At 40.6% G+C, this 16,925-nt stretch overlaps 3 protein-coding genes across 3 annotated transcripts; 1 reads left to right on the top strand and 2 right to left on the bottom strand.

The window, feature by feature from the left end:
* The first annotated feature begins 99 nt into the window (after nt 1-99).
* rabl3 (RAB, member of RAS oncogene family-like 3) lies at nt 100-4,186 on the top strand. The gene is made up of 8 exons (XM_070975713.1): nt 100-187; nt 864-955; nt 1,194-1,323; nt 1,414-1,528; nt 1,658-1,808; nt 2,542-2,613; nt 3,191-3,229; nt 3,402-4,186. Exons 1-8 carry the CDS (start codon nt 142-144, stop codon nt 3,456-3,458), a joined length of 702 nt encoding a protein of 233 aa, XP_070831814.1. The 5' UTR covers nt 100-141; the 3' UTR covers nt 3,459-4,186.
* Nucleotides 3,962-5,606, bottom strand: LOC139340097 (granzyme B-like). The gene is made up of 5 exons (XM_070975712.1): nt 5,541-5,606; nt 5,224-5,371; nt 4,793-4,934; nt 4,238-4,498; nt 3,962-4,111 (listed from the first exon to the last, which is right to left on the bottom strand). The coding sequence occupies exons 1-5, from the start codon at nt 5,590-5,592 to the stop codon at nt 3,962-3,964; spliced, it is 753 nt and encodes a 250-aa protein (XP_070831813.1). The 5' UTR covers nt 5,593-5,606.
* Nucleotides 5,607-9,059: 3,453 nt separating this feature from the next.
* LOC139340095 (UDP-glucuronosyltransferase-like) lies at nt 9,060-13,546 on the bottom strand. The gene is made up of 5 exons (XM_070975711.1): nt 12,675-13,546; nt 11,460-11,591; nt 11,044-11,131; nt 10,712-10,931; nt 9,060-10,005 (listed from the first exon to the last, which is right to left on the bottom strand). Exons 1-5 carry the CDS (start codon nt 13,533-13,535, stop codon nt 9,723-9,725), a joined length of 1,584 nt encoding a protein of 527 aa, XP_070831812.1. The 5' UTR covers nt 13,536-13,546; the 3' UTR covers nt 9,060-9,722.
* Nucleotides 13,547-16,925: the final 3,379 nt, after the last annotated feature.

The following is a 16,925-nucleotide window of genomic DNA, read 5'->3' as shown; positions in this document are numbered from 1 at the left end:
GAAACAAAAGAAGGTTGATTGATTTAGATTTTAACGAATGGCTGTGCTTTCTGTCTAGAGATGTAACCAATCAGATTAGAATACTAATATTTGCAGGCGGGGATTGCACTGTTTTCTTCCGGTACGCAGCTGTCACCAAAAATGGCTTCTCTTGACAGGGTAAAAGTATTAGTTTTAGGAGATTCCGGTAAGTTAAGTACAATTTTCACAACGCAGACTCTTATATGAAAGTGCCTGCTTATTTGTAAAGAAATTTGCTTATCATAGCCACATGTCTTCCGCATTGTAACCCCTTTAATCTTTAATTAAGGGACTTCAAACTCATGTCAGAAGTCCGCTGTTGTGGCTCTGTGAACCTTCATACCTGACGCAACATAATAGTGTCTGATGGTGAATTAAGGACTAAGGTGGACCAGCACGTGATGCTTAGTTTAAAAGCAATAGTTGAACCTGTTTTCACACTGTTCGCTACTGACCTGGGTGCTGCTTTTGCATGAAAGAGGACTGCTTTGTTTAAGACAAATCAACGCAAAAAGTTGAAATTTTATCGAGACATAATTGCCGAATCAAATATTGACACCTTAAAGATCGTTAAAGATTTTTACTGTTGTTCTAAAACATATATGCTTTGATGGAAACGCAGAATATTTTACACTGACGTGTTTTTTTAATGGAGGTTTGTTCAAGTAAAACATGAACGTCTTAACCCACATTCCACATGCAAACAGCTGAAAGTGACTGAAAGCCAAACATTAAGATCTACTAGGCCTATGTGTGTGCCCGTGCATAGGAGTCAATGCATGAGGTTTTTTTTTTTGATCCCATTAAATTTGTCGTCCACCCACCTTTCTTGTCTATTGCAGGGGTGGGGAAGTCCTCCTTGGTCCATCTGCTGTGTCAGAATCAGGTGTTAGGAAATCCATCATGGACTGTTGGTTGTTCTGTGGATGTACGGGTAAGCAGATCCATCACCGCCTAATTTCCAAATGTCGCTGAGATGAGATCTAAAAATGGTGCTGCTGGCATCCTTACTAGCCTCAGATAAACCGTAATGTTTAAATGACAAAATTTGTAAAGGCTGAAATGTTGGAACCATACATGGTCTAAGAAGTATAGAAAAGTATGAAAGTACAGATGCCTAGAGGGTCAAAATAATTAAAGCGTCAAAATAATTAAACCTCATTAAACCTCAGGTTCAAGACTACAAGGAGGGGACCCCGGAGGAGAAAACCTACTACATTGAACTCTGGGATGTCGGAGGATCTGTTGGCAGTGCCAGCAGTGTCAAAAGCACAAGAGCAGTCTTCTACAATTCAGTTAATGGTAAAGATTATTTTACGTGATTATTTCAAGAAATCTGAAATCGTTGTGGTTGCTGTTCTTAAGTTATGTCATTTTCTTCTCTTTTTTCAGGAATTATGTTGGTACATGATTTAACAAATAAGAAATCCTCTCAGAATCTCTACCGTTGGTCACTAGAAGCTTTAAACAAGGATTCCTCTCCAACGGGCGTTATCGTCTCAAACGGGTAAGTTGTTTTTTTTAGAGGTTTACACACTAGTTTACACACACTTACACAATTGTCAAGATTAGATTAAATTGCAGTTGAATATGTTGGGTACTGAGGAGTTAAGTCATATTCTTCTTTCCCTTGCAGTGACTATGATAGAGAGCAGTTTGCTGAGAACCCAGTGCCTTTGCTGCTGATTGGCACAAAGTTTGACCAGATCCCAGAGAACAAACGCAGTGAAGTTCTCACTCGGACGGCCTTCCTGTCTGAAGACTTCAATGCAGAGGAGATCAATCTTGTAGGTCAACTTTTGCATTCGTACTGGCTCTGACTTTAAGCCCCTTAAAAGCATCGAATCTGTTACACTGCTGGCTTCATTATGTGTTAAAATATCAGCTTATTGAAGGGTCTCTGTTAGAGAAATGTTCCATAAAAACATTGTTCAGCTAAAACAAGAAAAGCTGCAATGCTTGAATGGTGTTTGGCACCTGGTACGAGAAAGAGTCTGCCCTCAGTCCTCTCACACGCTGCATCAGTGATGGATGACTTTTCTTATCTCTGCTGCTTAATTAATGATTGTTATGAGTGTGTTGAGGAAGACTTGTCCTTGATTCTCAATAATTTAATTTAATTGGTGCAGAGTAGAGCACATCTCATCTTATTGATGGCTGGAAAAACAGGACAATTGTGGATTAGAGACACAGAAAGTAAACCTAAATATTACATGTGTATGAACAGAATCGAATCGAATCAAATCAAATCAGGGGTCTGTGATAAGAATCATACTTTGGTGACACCTAGTGGTGATATTAAAGAAGACTTCATCGCAGACAAATAATCACCATTTCTTTTTTTTTCTTTTTTTTAAGCAGAATTGTTTATTTATTTATTTTTTCAAAAACTAAAGCATTTAAAATAATTTAAAAGAAGCTGTAATCACATTCACACTCTACACATAAAGATTTCACCTGACTGAGAAAACACTCACTTTCTTTGAGGGTTGTGGCTGATGTGCTATTTTGTTTTCCCAGGACTGCACCAACCCGCGATACCTTGCTGCAGGCACGTCAAATGCAGTGAAGCTTAGCAGGTTCTTTGACAAGGTGAGAAAGCGAACCCTCTGCAATGTGATGTGCAGTTATTTTCTGTTCCTGTTGAGATTGTCGAGACAATGGAGTCCGTGTGAAAAGGAGATTTATTCACATACACTCTCTGTGCTGTGGGTGTACTGAGCGGAGCAGAAACCATCAAATGCCATTCAACCTCCTTCAGTCTGTGAAACATTTGCCAAAAGTTACATTAATAATTTAAAGTACAATAATTTGGTTTTCATGCAGTGCTCAAATCATAATGTTACCCTGAGGGAACAATATTTTGTTGGTAAACTGATATTCAGTGTGAATTTTTCAGCGTAAAACAACACAACAACTTTGACTTTGTGAGGTAAACCCAGGAACTTTTTTCATATTAAAATTATTTTTTATTTAAAACAGGTATATGATAATATCTCTTTTATGGCATACTGTTGGAAGGGATAGTAAGTCTGACATTGAATTAATTGATAGTTCAGTGAGTATCTTCAAAAATAAGTCTTCCAGTACAATATTCCTTCCTTCAATGTACATATGGGTATGTGAGTTTTGTATTTTGAAAGACTTGAATCTCCCACATTCTGAACAGGTAATAGAGAAGAGATATTTCACAAGAGATCCAAGTCAGGTGAGTCAGTTTTTCATTTCCACTCTTAATAACATTAGCAAATTAACATTAGCAAATAAAGATGCTGTAATTATTCTGGTAAAAGGAAATTTTCACCTGACACTCAGAATTCAGTTGACGAAGAAGATTTCATTTGAGGGTGAACTGTTTATTTCTTTCACTTTCTCTGCAGATGACGGGTTTCACAGACAGAAAACGGTTCAACTTCAAAAGTTTGCACTATGACTGACAGCAGTAGTCTGTGGTTTGACTGTAGTACCTTTGGCCACAAGTCAACCATCACACTCACTGTGATACGCTTTCTCCACCCGCCCTTCCGCCTACCGTTTTGTCTCACTGCCGTTTCTTCTTTATGCAAAGCATTTTTTTCATTGGCTGTTATATGAAGGCTTGAACTTGTGCACAAAATATACAATTCTCCAATAATAAAGATAAACACGTACATAGATGCACAGGAATGCAAAAGAGGGTTGAGCACATTTTAGAAATGAAGAGATATGCGTCAGTAAAGATGGTGTGAAAGGACATGTTATAGATGTACAGTGAGTTTTAAATTCCAGACTTTTTCAATACAGTCAGACGCGCTTTTTTTTCCACATGCAAAACAGATCATCTTTTTTTTTTTTTTAAACTAAGACCAATAATTCTCTGAACGTTTGCTTTCTTACGCCATGCTTTAATAAGTGAGTGAATAATGGCCATCTGGATAGTAGCTCATGCAACGTTCCCCAGTCACTGCATCACGTTCTTAATCCAGGGGAGAAAGAAATGGACTTTAGTGAAGACGTGGGGATATTTGGGATTATTACAGTCATCCTTTGAGGTGAAAGCTGTTATCCCCTGAGGCTTGCTGTTGCAGATAAGTGGTCCGCCGGAGTCACCCTATGAAAAACACAACAAAGTTTGGATTAGATGGCACCTGTTTTTCATGAATAAAACAAAACAGTTTTCTCCATGTTTGCAGAGTTATTGATGTATTTTGTGGTTTGAATAGTTTGATTTGATTACCTGGCAAATCCCTCCCTTCTTTTTGTCAAATTTGGTGCATACCATTTGATCACTTTTGAAGTATTCTTTCCATATATTTTGGCACTCAAAGCTGAATTGTATCTTCTCCGTGGTCTCCCTCAGCACCTTTGAGGAAGGCTTGTTGTCTCCGGTTTTGCCCCAACCAGCAACGGCGCAGTTAATGTTGGCTGGGATTTTCCCATTTTTCTTCGGTAGTCCAATGGCCTTCACGTACCTGTTCAGCGTGGCGTTGTTCTTTAACTGTGAAAGAGGACAGAGTAGAGCTGGTAATCACAGCAGGTAGAGTTTGCTTCGTTTAAAATTTTGGGGAAACAGTTTGCCCATCCGCCAGACGTGTTTATGTCCTCTTAAAGTTACATTGAGGTTTTAGGTAAAGCATTTCACCCCCACATCCTCATCAGCTTCAGTGCACATGTCTGTGCGCAAAGATGCAAGAAAATGAAAGTGAGAGGATAGCATCAGCTACGCTGTACAAACTGCATCACGCAGAAAAAGCACCCAAGTTATGATGGGAACCTGTGCAGTTTTACTTACCTTCAGTAACATAATGTCGTAATCATATCCTCCAGTGAATTTCGGATGTGGAATGTATTTATCCACCTCTATCCATTGCTGACTTTTCTCTTTCTTGCTGATGTCATGTGCTCCAAGTACCACTCTCATTTTTTGCTGAGGTCTGACAAACAAGAGAACAAATCATGTAAAAACACACAAGTTACACTTAATCCTGGCACCACAAAAGAGAGCAAAAACATAAATGATAAAGGCTAATATAAACACGTTGGCTTTGAAATACAAGTGACATAACGAGTCAATCATGAGGAACCCCTGATAGCAAATTTCTTTTTCTCAATATCAGACTATGGTAAACGTATAACTAAGTTTTTTTTTTTAACTAATTGTGACATGAAATAAACCTTGTTCTTGTTGTGTTATGATTCTTCATTGATCTGTAATAAACTCACTGGTTGCAGTGTGCAGCGGTTAGAACAAAGTCCTCCCGAATAAGTATCCCACCACATGAATGCTGTCCACGAAACTGGAGTGATGCCATGTAGGGTCTTGAATGAGGCTTTGCAACCCTCCCACCCACTATGCCACTCTCAGAAGCCCCTGACGTGAAGACAGACAGTGAATTAAAGAACAGATTACAAATTGCAAAATCCTCTAAAGTCTAATTAGTATTATCAAAGAGTGAAAAAAGCAAAAAGACCCAAACAAATCTATAGCCATTATGAAGACAGACACTTCTCTGCCAGCAATCATATTCTCGTCATCTTACCTGCGACAGAGAGCAGCTGAAAGAAAAACATAAAGCAGTATACATGGATCATGGTCGCTGCACAGAAGTGACTGCTGAACAGTTTTCAGCTGGCAGCCCCCCATCATCACCACCTTTTGTAGTCAACCATCGACTCCCACAGCGGAAACTTTGTGGGCAGGCGTCAAAATCATTCTTCCACAGAAGCAGCGAGGTCACACCTTGCAGCATGAGCAAGACACTTTTATAAAACCAGATTGTCAACCTGTCATTTGAGTTAGTGCTCTGTTTTTCCATCATTCATAATCTTAATGTGTGGCACCATTATACACTGTAATGCATGTGTCTTAAGGCCTCAAGTGAATTTTGAAATGACATCCTTGTTTTAAAGTTCAAATGAAGAAGAGTTTAGGACCATCTATTTCTTAGCCAAACCTCAGAAAGGTCCATATTTACTGTATATTCTCAAACATCCTCATGCTTGACGAAGGAAGAGCATTGTGGTGAAAGACCAATGGTCGAGCTGTATTCAGGCCACGTTAACCACAATGTGAACACAGGTAGTCACTACACTCACACTGAACGACACACACACTTTTTTTTCCTGGTCAAAGTAAATTTCTTATTCAAAAAACCCACCCACGTGGTAGCATTTTGCTCTAGAGCTGAGGTACAGTGTTTAAACATTTAGAGAGGCCGTAAACACTGTGCTCAACCCGATAAGCTAAGCACTTGACTGCTGGAGGTGTTTGCAGGACTGCATTATCTTCAGAGACTTTGTGCATGTCTGGACCTTGGTGTGCTATCTGCAGGTAGATTATAAGTCTATTTAAGCTGTTAATATTAGTTCTTATTTTTCATTTAAAATTTTAAACCCTTAATAACCAACAAGTGAGTGTTTACTGCAGAAAATGCCGGCAGGAGGGAGCTGAATGATATACTTGGTGAGGGAGTGTGGAGGAATGATGTCTGATTAACCCTTCACACAAGTACATTTCTAATAAAATTACATTTCTTGAGTATTATTAAACACATGAAACAAAAAAAGTAGCAGAGGCTTTTCGATGGAGCTGATAAAACCATACAGCATGTGCCATTCTGTGTACTGACCACTAGGTGGAGCTGTAGGCATTTTGTGTGCACAAAATACACTTAGGAAGGAAAATTAGCAGCCTGAATCAAATGACCTACTTACCTCACATCTGGTACTGTAACACATTGAACGTCATGGCAACAGCAGTCCCATTCATTTAGATTTAGATTGTAGAGTCATCTCTGATACCAAAGGCAGATCACAAAGACGGTCCACTTGACTTTTATTGTGAAGTTTAACACATTTGCAATTGCTTTTGTTTACCAGAATCTAATGGAGAAAACATACTGTGAGTTAAGATCTCAAGTCATATTTTAAAAAGTCTTATAGCTTCTAGTCTTCCATGGTGGTGCTTCATTGTTCTTAATGTTCTTCCGATGTGAGTGACTCCATTGTTTTTGCACTCTCAGGAAGGATTTGTTTGGGCCTCGCATGCAGTCAGACAAAGCAAAATACAGAACACAATATCTTTGAGGTGGAGGTGATACATAATATGTGTGTTTTCCAGCAGCACACACGCATTACTGTGGTTGCAATGGAGGGAATTATGCTGATGTAGGCTTATAAACAGATATGTAACACTGTGTGGATTGTCTGGTATTAATGGACCAATATGAAAGTCATTCAGAAACAGATGGTTGTCCAGTTGGGATGGGTCAGTGGTTTGCTCTGATATCTTTCAGTTTTATTTATGGAGGGGAACTTACTGGGTTGGAAGTACAGACAATGCAGTCCCACTGGAGCAGAAGCAGGCGTTGATGCTTTCAGTATATTTGATGTTGTATACATGTAATACTGGACTGAGGTTAGTTATGAAGTATCACGCTCTCGCAATCGCCACAGAAAGAACATATTTTGGGGCCGTCTTGATAAGGCAGATGGCTTTATCAAATTATCCTAATGTGATTTGAGGCTTCTGATCACGACATTTTCCAGATAAATGAACAGCTCAGGTGGATTTGCAATTGAACCACTGATGATAACAGGCAGGGATCTTTGGCAGTCAGTCGTCATTTCATCAGCTGCTAATGTGAAAAAAAAAAAAAAGACCCAATGTTAAATGTAGCTCAGTGAAATGATGAAAGGAAAGGTTTAGGATATACAAACGGACGCTGCAAAAGATGAGAAATAAAGCTTTAAATTCACTGCAGTCTTTTCAGTGGCCATCGCTGCAGTTAGTCAGCTCTTTACAGAAGTTTCCACTTAGAATAAACAGCTTCCTTACTAGCAGGAAGACATGCCAATACTGCTAGAGCTAAGATTTCCAGCAGCATGACCCCAGCCTGTGCAAGGCAGGCAGAGAGGGTAACCAGCACAACAGAAGCTGCAGCTGCAGACTGCGCACTGTAAAAAACACCAGTATACTGGAGGGGACGACTTCAGCAGTTAGTAGGAAGTATTTAAACTGGTGTCCTATTACTTCTTTATGCCTTAGCTCTTCTTTTACTGTGCATTCTGCACAATGATAAAGAATAGGAAATGTAACAGTGAAGGTCTGGTGTGCAGTTTTGTAACAATTAGAGAGCACATATTAACATTTTATGTTCTATAAATAAACCACCCAAACAACAGACTCTGCGTCATATTAAAGAAGACAAACCAAGCTGTGCACACAGTGGTACCTGCCAAAAGACCAAAAAGAAAATAATGTAAATAGTTCTGAGACTAATAAAACTTCTTGGTTTTGCTTTTTAAAGCACTTCGTAAATAACGGGACAGTCCTGTGGTTCCCTGCTAACTGCCTCTGAGAGCCCTCTGATACGTTAACAGCAGCTCACTGACAAACACTGACAGTCGTTGTATTTATCAGCTGCAGGTATTGCTTCAGGTGATATTTTGTCCTGTGTCCCTGGTTCCACCCTCAGACCAGACTTCGTAATTTAGGTTTGACATTTTGCAAAGAGTATCAGCGTCATGCGTGATGAAAAACTTTTTCATGTCAGCTTTGGTTGTTAGCAAATTAACAGCAGGCACAAGTAAAGCTTTGACTGAAAGATCACTGTTTTAAAGTCGAGCTTCGCTTTGTAAATAACAGTGGACGGCCCTCTGGTTCCCTATTAACAGCCTCTCAAAGCCCTCTGGCACATTCCTGACGACTGCTGCTCAATGACCATCCCTGACTGTGGTTTTATTTATCAGCTTCCAGGTATTCCTTCAGGGAACAGCCATATCTTGCTAACTAACAGGCTATTGGCTACTCTTGTTTGCTATGGGTACTAAAGAAGATGTATTAACAACATGAACTGTTGGTTAGCTCGTACTGTAGTCTGACAGCTAACGAGTTGATTTTTCTGATTAAACTAAAATGATGAGGTGCAAGTTAAAAGCAGAACCAAAATAAATCCTAGTTTGCCTTATGGTTTCTGACAGTGAGACATCAGCCTCTGTGGCTTAAATACAGACATTTGATAGCGCCATGGGCCTCTAATGTGGCTGTTACAGGGTGTTATATTACCCAAAATGCTCTGGTAAGGAAAAGTCTAGTGCAGTCTAATGCATTGGCCCACGCATTGTACATAAGAAGTAAACAATTTGAAAACAAAGTAAGTTATTCCACCCACTCAATAACCAAAATCGACTCCTGCAGCCAACAAAACCATTTTTCCCCACAACCAAAGGACTGCACATCAAAGGAGGCCACTTCAAAGTGTATCTCAGATTTTTGTCCCAGTCTGTGGCAAAAATATTGCAAATAAATCCATTAAGTTAAAAAGACAATTTTATTTGTTTGTTTCCTGGAAGATGGCTAGAGTCAGCCATTGCCAGCATCATGTTACACATGACGATGTAGTAACAGAGCATATCGGCTGAGATTTTACACACACGCACACACACAGATATTCTACACACAGGCACATTACACACTCACAAACATCTACATATTCACAGTATGTATACACACACACACACACACACACACACACACACACACACACACACACACACACACACACACACACACACACACACACACACGCATATATACATATACAGTTCATACATATATCACAGTATAGTATGGCAGTTTGAAATGTGATTGCAGTGCTTCAACCTCCATCACTCATTTCATTACAGAATTAGTAAATCTAATAAATTTTGCATTAGAAACTCTACTCTTTCTTCTTCTTTGCGGTCCCCTTCCTCAAACACTTGCGGGTGCAGAACAAGCAGCATTTGAGTGTTATCCACAGAACAGTCAGGAGAATAATGAGCAAAAAGCCGATGACATCCAGGCAGTGGTACTGAATCCAGTTTAATTCGTGCGCGGCCACCCTGAGGTGTGCGGCTCCTTTGTGCCTCATGACGAACTCGGTCCAGAAAGCAGCGAGGTCCAAAGGCTGAATGGGACGGTCCAGGTGTATCCGCGACAGCTTCGCTATCCTCTCTTTGTACCTGGAGAGAGGTGATATTTTGAAAGAGAAAAGTTTAACAGCTTTGATCACCACAAGGCCGACAGTGTATCACCTCAGACCACATGAGTGAAATTCTCTTTACACTGTAAATTTAGAAATCAGGTGTGATAGATTTAAGTCAGTCAGTACAGAGAGGGATTGGTCCTGATTTGCAGCCAAGTCTGTTTGACACTGCTAGTATCACAGCTAAAAGAACACCAATTAAAAAATGATGATGAATCTATTGGTATCGCAGTGATTTTCCTTCATTAGGAGACAGTGTTAGACCTAAATGCTTTTCAAGTTTAAAGTATAAGAGCTTGAGAATGTGCATTTGTCACCTTAGAAATAAATGAGAGCAGTCAGAGTGCAATGAGCGTGTTTGCATGATTAACAGTTTTCTGCCAGCATTCCTCTCCTGCCTTATTTGCAGCAGCAGTGATTCTTTTCGCTCTATTTTTTTAAAATATTCTTCACACTTCTGCATTATAACAACCTGTTCCGATGACTGAGGTAGGCGGCATGCTATTAGCCCATTTTGTGTTGAAGAAGAGTCAAATGTGAACAACGTAAGATTAAAAAAATAAAAATAAGAAGAAATATCCACAGTGCATTTTGGCGAGTAACGCTGAATGTAAAGCCTCTGTTTGAAAACACAGGGCACCATTAATTTGTATGTATAGAGAATTTTCTGATTTCCATCTTACCTTTTCTCATAGATGATTTTGTTCAGTGCAGCCAACAGTTTTTCAGCCGTCACATCGTGAATGCTCAGCCTCTCTGCAACGCCGTGGCTGACCATGCGGTGCACGTTCTCCCCCTGGTCCCCAAACAGCGGAAACATCACCATAGGCACAGCGTTACAGATACCCTCGTAGATGCCGTGGGTACCTCCATGAGTGATGAAGGCTTTAGCTTTGGGGTGGGCTGAGGAGCACAGGAACAGCTGGGTAATTTCATTAGAATACACTTTGATTAGTTTGAATGGTATTTTTCTGACATGACGGGAGCACTGCATACATTTTCTGGATCAACATACCGAGGAGGTCATTCTGAGGTAACCATTTCATAAGTTTGACGTTCTTGGGCACAGCTACAGGTGGGACTCCAGTGTATCTCCACACAACCTGAAACATAAACCTCGTCACTTTTAATATTTGATGTACAAAGCAGTTTACATTATGAGTAGAGAGTCTGACACATTTACAACAAGGCATGGCAGGGGACAAAGTCCTACGGTTCAAACTGATTAAGGCTTTAGCATATATGCTGAGTTTGAAATCTCCGGCTAATGTGTAAGCGTTTGCTGTGCTTGTATAGTTAGAGACTTGTGTTTTGTTTACAGAGAACAAATAGCAGTCTAACAGAAGTAATCCATAGGGTTCTTTGCATAGATTGATGAAGGTTGTTGGGCTGAAGAAGTAAAGTGATTTAATCTTTTATGGTCATTGTCACCCTTTGAGGCATTTGCCGAAAGGCATCGAAGAACTCTTTAGCGTTGTCCTCAGGCATGCTGGACACAATTGAGCCCAGCGTAAAGACAATAAAGCCGTCATCTCCTGAGCCATTCACAAACTCCTCCAAGTCCTGCAGGAAGTTTGGAAAAACACAAAAATTATGTTAAGAAACATGAAAAACTATGGCTCCTATACTCATAATAAAAAGTTAGATCTGCACCCAATCAAATAATCCTAGAAGCACAATCTTTTTGCTTTTGTAGGGTATTTTCTACCTGTCAACACAGTGCTCATTAGCTCTATTCTTAGATTATGCTTGGCACAGTGCAGAAATCTGCTTTTCTTGGCTCAGATTTTACACACTGACTCTTGAAGAAGAGCAGACAAACCTGTTCTTTTACAGTCTTAGGAGACAATTCTTGGTAAATCATGATAAGCAGTCAAAACAGTCTTTGTGACTATTACAACACCGGTGTTTTGCTACTGAAACATATTTAATTCCCTGAACGTTTTCCGCTTAATATGTTAATGTAGGTTTATAAAAAGTACACTGTAGTCCGAAAAATTGTTGAATGTTTAAAACAAGTATTTCAGTATTTTACGCCGTGGACAAACAGAAGAAAACAAGCTGAAAAACGCATATATTAAACACATCACCTTAAAAAGCTATTTTTGCCAACATGTTAGCAAACCTATATGCTTTTACCTTTTTACACATCATGCAGACACAGCGCTACATTAGCATTAGCAGCACATTAGCAGTTGAATGAAAGTACAATTTTCCCTCTCCTTTTGATTCTCTTTTGATCTAAACCAATCTCTGAGAAAAATACCTAGCTCTTTAGTTACTAGATGATCTACTATGTTTATTAAATAGTTGGCAACTTTGTCAGAACATTTTTCCCTGAAATGAATTGACCAGTTGCTGCCGAAGAAGAGTGATTTTGCAGGCCACCAAATCAATGAGCTAAAAGAGACAAATGCTTTGTAAAGCTGCAAAATTGGTTGACAGTTCCCCAAAACTTCATCCCTATGAGTGACCTCGCTCACATTATACATCAGCATTTCATCAATTATTAATATTAGCTATTGATTAGGGGTGCTTTCTGGTGTTCAGTGTGGCTTTTAAAATATCAAAGCTTAATGAAAGGCACATATGATTTGCCTTCATCCAGATGTTTGCTGCTCTAGCATGCATTCTTTGAGTACTCACCGCAGGCAGAGGAGCTTTCTTTGCACAGTTGATACCTCCAATTAAAGCTGTGTTTGGCATGACAGGTCTGGGCCATTCAAAAACAAAGTCATATCTGAGAAGCCAGAAAGCAGCATGACCAATGAGGTCCTTATAAGTCATGCTGCCTCCTAAATGCCTGCTGACCAGATCGTCAAAATGAACATAGGTTATTCTGCATATGTAGGACTCTACAATAGACATGACCATGTTTTTGACTCTTTGCGGGAAGGTCATGGTGTCTGTATTACCAGAGAAGTACACGGGAACAAAGGAAGGAGGAGAAGGGCACTGGTTAGCCTTTGAATCCAGTTCACAGGGAAGTCCACGCAGGAAATAAACAGCTGGAATGGAAAAGAGATGAGCCAGGATGGAGCCACAGGGAAGGAACGGGTCTGTAAGCAAGACATCAAAGCCCTCTTCCCTCAGTCGGCTTATTAGATTCTGGTTGTTCAGCAAACTGTCGCAACCTTTCACCTGCATAGAAGTGAAGTTAATCAAGCGCTGCACGTTGATGAACATATCTGTGATTTCTGGTGGCTTGAGGAACACTCCTTCCCTCAGCTCATCGAAGTTTGCATCCAACTCAGCCTTGGTGTAGGGCACTTGGTAGATCTCAGTCTTGTAGCTCTCTGAGCCTTTCATCAACAGGCTGCTTTCAGGCACCAGCACCAAGACCTCATGGCCCCTGTGGATGAGTTCCTTCACCAGTATTTTCATGCTAAGCCAGTGGCTCCCATCCACAGGCAGAACTAGCACCTTCCCCCCTTGAACGGCCCCCAGACTGAGGCAGCACAGCCAGGCCACCAGCCCCAGCGTAGGAAACCACACCCTGCTGCTCATTGCCTCCGCTCTGTACTTGCTGTGAGAACGATTGGTAGCTGGCTAGAGGTGCCTTTATGTGTGCGTGTGTGTTTAAATTCTGCAGGAAGTTAAGGCTGCATTTGTAGGCGGGCTATGTGCAACTACCACAAGACAGGGAGAGAGCGGAGATTCTCTGTGGAATCTGTGGATAGGACTTGTATTCGGAGTATGTCTCCATTCAATCATTCTCTTATGAGACTTTATATATTTCCTTTTCCCTTCATGTCTTTCCTATCCTGCCTTGGTATATTCATTTACATTCAACATATTTACAAGTGGCATCATGCAATTTTCACTTATTATATATTGTACTTTTATATTATATATATAGAATATTGTATTATATAATATTACATATTAATCTTATTATAAGTTGCAATTCGGTTTTGTTCTTATGTGCAGTTTAGGCATACATACTCTGCCCAATACAATATGTCGACAGAAATAGGTTTAGTTTAGTTTTCTTTATTCCATTTATTCATCATGCTAATTGAAGTTGTTGTTTGTACATGAAACTTCTTCCTTCAGCAGTGGACTCTAACAATCATTGCAAGTCATGTTGCCATGCATGCATGTGCAGATTGGCAAGTCCTCTCTGTTTGCTCTGGCTGCTTCCTCTCCCCTCCCCCAGAAAAAGAAAAGAGGGCCACTGAGTGTGCATGTGTTTTTTTTACTTTTCTTTCCTCCCTCTCTACTCACACGCACAGACACATGCCATGACTGATGGCGTGCAAAGGCAGCTGTAACAGGACACCAACACCCTCCTCTTTGGAGCAGGATGATAACATCAAGACAATTGTGTAATTTGTGGAATTTTACCACTCGGATCCAACTTCCACTACCTTAGGAAACCCCTTACAACAGCAGTTGTTGCACTGGTTGCATAACTGAGTTAAACTCTCAGCTAGTAAGTCATTCAAATGAATTAAGAACATGAATAGGCCTATAGTGATTTGAAGAATATGTGCTCTCCCTGCTTTTTCATACAAAAAAGGGAGAAGACATTATTACTTTTGTCCAAAGAAAGCCAGTTACATTTAAAAGCACAACCTTTATTTCTCTCGTTCATGCTTGGCTTTTTATTTTTTATTTTTTTAAAAAGTCTTCCAAAGTGGATAAATCTGGAAAAACTAGTCTCAGGTTTAGTGTGGATGGGGAAAACAAACCTTTTACAAAACAATAGCCTCTGTAAACTTTCCCAGACACAATTGAAGGTTGTAAATTGACAAAGCGCTTCAACTGAAGTAATCGTCGGATGGTCGAACAGTGACTGAAAGCCCCTCCTCTCAGACCCATTTGAAGTCAGGATTGGGGGACAAGCATGCCCACTTTGTGAAGTGACCAGCTTGGCGTGTGGTAGTAAAAAGAGGAGCAGGATTTTAACTTCTTTCTTAAGCTTTTGTTCATTTTTAACAGAATTACTGCTGTCACTTTCCTTGCTTGCAAACAAGATTACTCCCTGACTGACCTGCTGTGAAACAATGTCAGAAATGGTGGCTGTCTTGTTTTGCAGACATATTTTTGATTAACGATAGCAGTAAGTGCACTGATAGCCAGTTAAATGCTTTGCACGTGAAGCTGCAGCAAAAAGAAATGTTTGGTTTGCATCAGCAGTAGATTAATACAGCTGCTTTGATTAAAAAAGAAATGATTTTCTAAGACGGCCAACTGCAGCTGAAATGCTTCCTGTGTAGACATAGTGTACAGAGACAGAATGAGGACGTGCAAATGTCAGTGATGTGGCATTCTGCTGTTAAGCTTTAGCCTGGAATATTTTTCTGGAAATGCAGACCGGAGGCAGGATAACAAACAAGACAAAAGGTAACTTGTTTAAACAGTATAATAAACAAAAAGCGTACTCAAGAGGAGTGGAAAACAACACAAAACCAGCCTTCAAGGAGGAGGAAAACTTAACAAAAGCAGACACTGGACGTGACACTGAAACAAAACGAGTACATGTGAGTGGCAGTCCAAGCAAAACCCAACAATAAAGTTCCAGAAAGGACATGAGAGGGAAAGATTGGCAAAACGGCTTGGCAAAACTGGAAAATCACAGGGCAGATCAGGACGAGCTGGCGACTGACAGAGCCAAGAAGCGAGCTGACGTTAAGTACTGCTGGCTTAATCAGCCTGATGTGCCACAGGTGCGCAACTGATGAGGCAGAGCCAGCTGAGTGTAGGAGACCACACCCAGCCTAAGACAGACAGGGGAACAGACAGACAGACAAATAACACCAAGAGAAAAGGAAAAAAAAAAGGGGAAAACACTAGGGACAGACAGGTCACAGATCCTAACATCTGCAATAACAAGGGTGGCAATGGGAAACCTTCAAACACATATCCGTCTTTTTTGTTCAGAGTCCTCAGAGTGTGAGAATGTACCTTTTTTTTAAATCCATCCATCCATCCATCCATCCATCCATCCATCCATCCATCCATCCATTTTCTATATCGACTATCCCTTTCGGGGTTGCGGGGGGGGGCTGGAGCATATGCCAGCTGTCATTGGGCGGAAGGCGGGGTACACCCTGGACCGGTCGCCAGTCGATTGCAGGGCAACTTATAGAGACAGACAACCATTCACGCTCACACTCACACCTAAGGACAATTTAGAGTCAACAATCAACCTAATGAGCATGTTTTTGGTCTGTGGGAGGAAGCCGGAGTGCCCGAAGAGAACCCACGCATGCACGGGAAGAACACGCAAACATCACACAGAAAGGCCCTGCCCGACCCGGGGATCAAACCAACGACCTTCTGAGGCACTTGCACTACCTGCTGCGCAACCGTGCCGCCTCATGGTCAGGTTTGACCACTGGAACATCTTGGTTAGGTTTAGGAAGAGATCATGGATTCAAATAGAAATATTATTGTTACATATGTGATGTGACATTACGTTTCACACATCCAGCACTCCACCTTCCTCCATGTGCAGCCTTTCTTGCACTTGAAACTAAGTCAGACTTCCTCAATTGTTCCTGTCATAATTACTATGACCACTAGAGGTCACTGTCTCACAATGTATGTAAATATGGGTCGTAATAACCTGCTTGCAATGTTGACCTATATCGCTGTATTTCTGGTGAGGACAGGCTCTGTGACCACAAGACAGGGTTGTGGCATGTCATCCTGATATGCTGTAGTTAGAAGGCTTTGGTCCTTTTGCCAAGAGCATTGAAAAAGACTGTGTGACTAAATGTCTTTGAGAGCCAGGATGAGCAGTTTAAAAATTTTTTGTTTATAAATGCCTTCAGCACCAAACAACATCACATGTAACACATAGACGGGCTGTGGAAGGAATCAGATAAATGAAACTCTATAACGTGATCATAAAAGCTGAGAATCCAGCTAGAAAATTAACAAGTACGA

The sequence above is a fragment of the Chaetodon trifascialis genome, chromosome 12 (genome assembly GCF_039877785.1).
Source record: "Chaetodon trifascialis isolate fChaTrf1 chromosome 12, fChaTrf1.hap1, whole genome shotgun sequence".
NCBI classification, from domain to species: domain Eukaryota; kingdom Metazoa; phylum Chordata; class Actinopteri; order Chaetodontiformes; family Chaetodontidae; genus Chaetodon; species Chaetodon trifascialis.
The sequence above is the reverse complement of the archived record's forward strand: the minus strand, read 5'-3'. Positions and strand labels throughout refer to the sequence as shown.

Bases quoted from the DNA above. Each gene is read 5' to 3' on its own strand.
- rabl3 (XM_070975713.1), top strand. From the start codon at position 142: ATGGCTTCTCTTGACAGGGTAAAAGTATTAGTTTTAGGAGATTCCG. The intron at 188-863 runs GTAAGTTAAGTA...TGTCTATTGCAG, and splicing joins ATTAGTTTTAGGAGATTCCG to GGGTGGGGAAGTCCTCCTTG. The intron at 3,230-3,401 runs GTGAGTCAGTTT...CTTTCTCTGCAG, and splicing joins TCACAAGAGATCCAAGTCAG to ATGACGGGTTTCACAGACAG.
- LOC139340097 (XM_070975712.1), bottom strand. From the start codon at position 5,592: ATGATCCATGTATACTGCTTTATGTTTTTCTTTCAGCTGCTCTCTGTC. The intron at 5,372-5,540 runs GTAAGATGACGA...TCTTCACGTCAG, and splicing joins TCAGCTGCTCTCTGTCGCAG to GGGCTTCTGAGAGTGGCATA. The intron at 4,499-4,792 runs GTAAGTAAAACT...CCTCTTTCACAG, and splicing joins ACGACATTATGTTACTGAAG to TTAAAGAACAACGCCACGCT.
- LOC139340095 (XM_070975711.1), bottom strand. From the start codon at position 13,535: ATGAGCAGCAGGGTGTGGTTTCCTACGCTGGGGCTGGTGGCCTGGCTG. The intron at 11,592-12,674 runs GTGAGTACTCAA...AACTTCCTGCAG, and splicing joins AGAAAGCTCCTCTGCCTGCG to GACTTGGAGGAGTTTGTGAA. The intron at 11,132-11,459 runs GTGACAATGACC...TTTATGTTTCAG, and splicing joins TTCGGCAAATGCCTCAAAGG to GTTGTGTGGAGATACACTGG.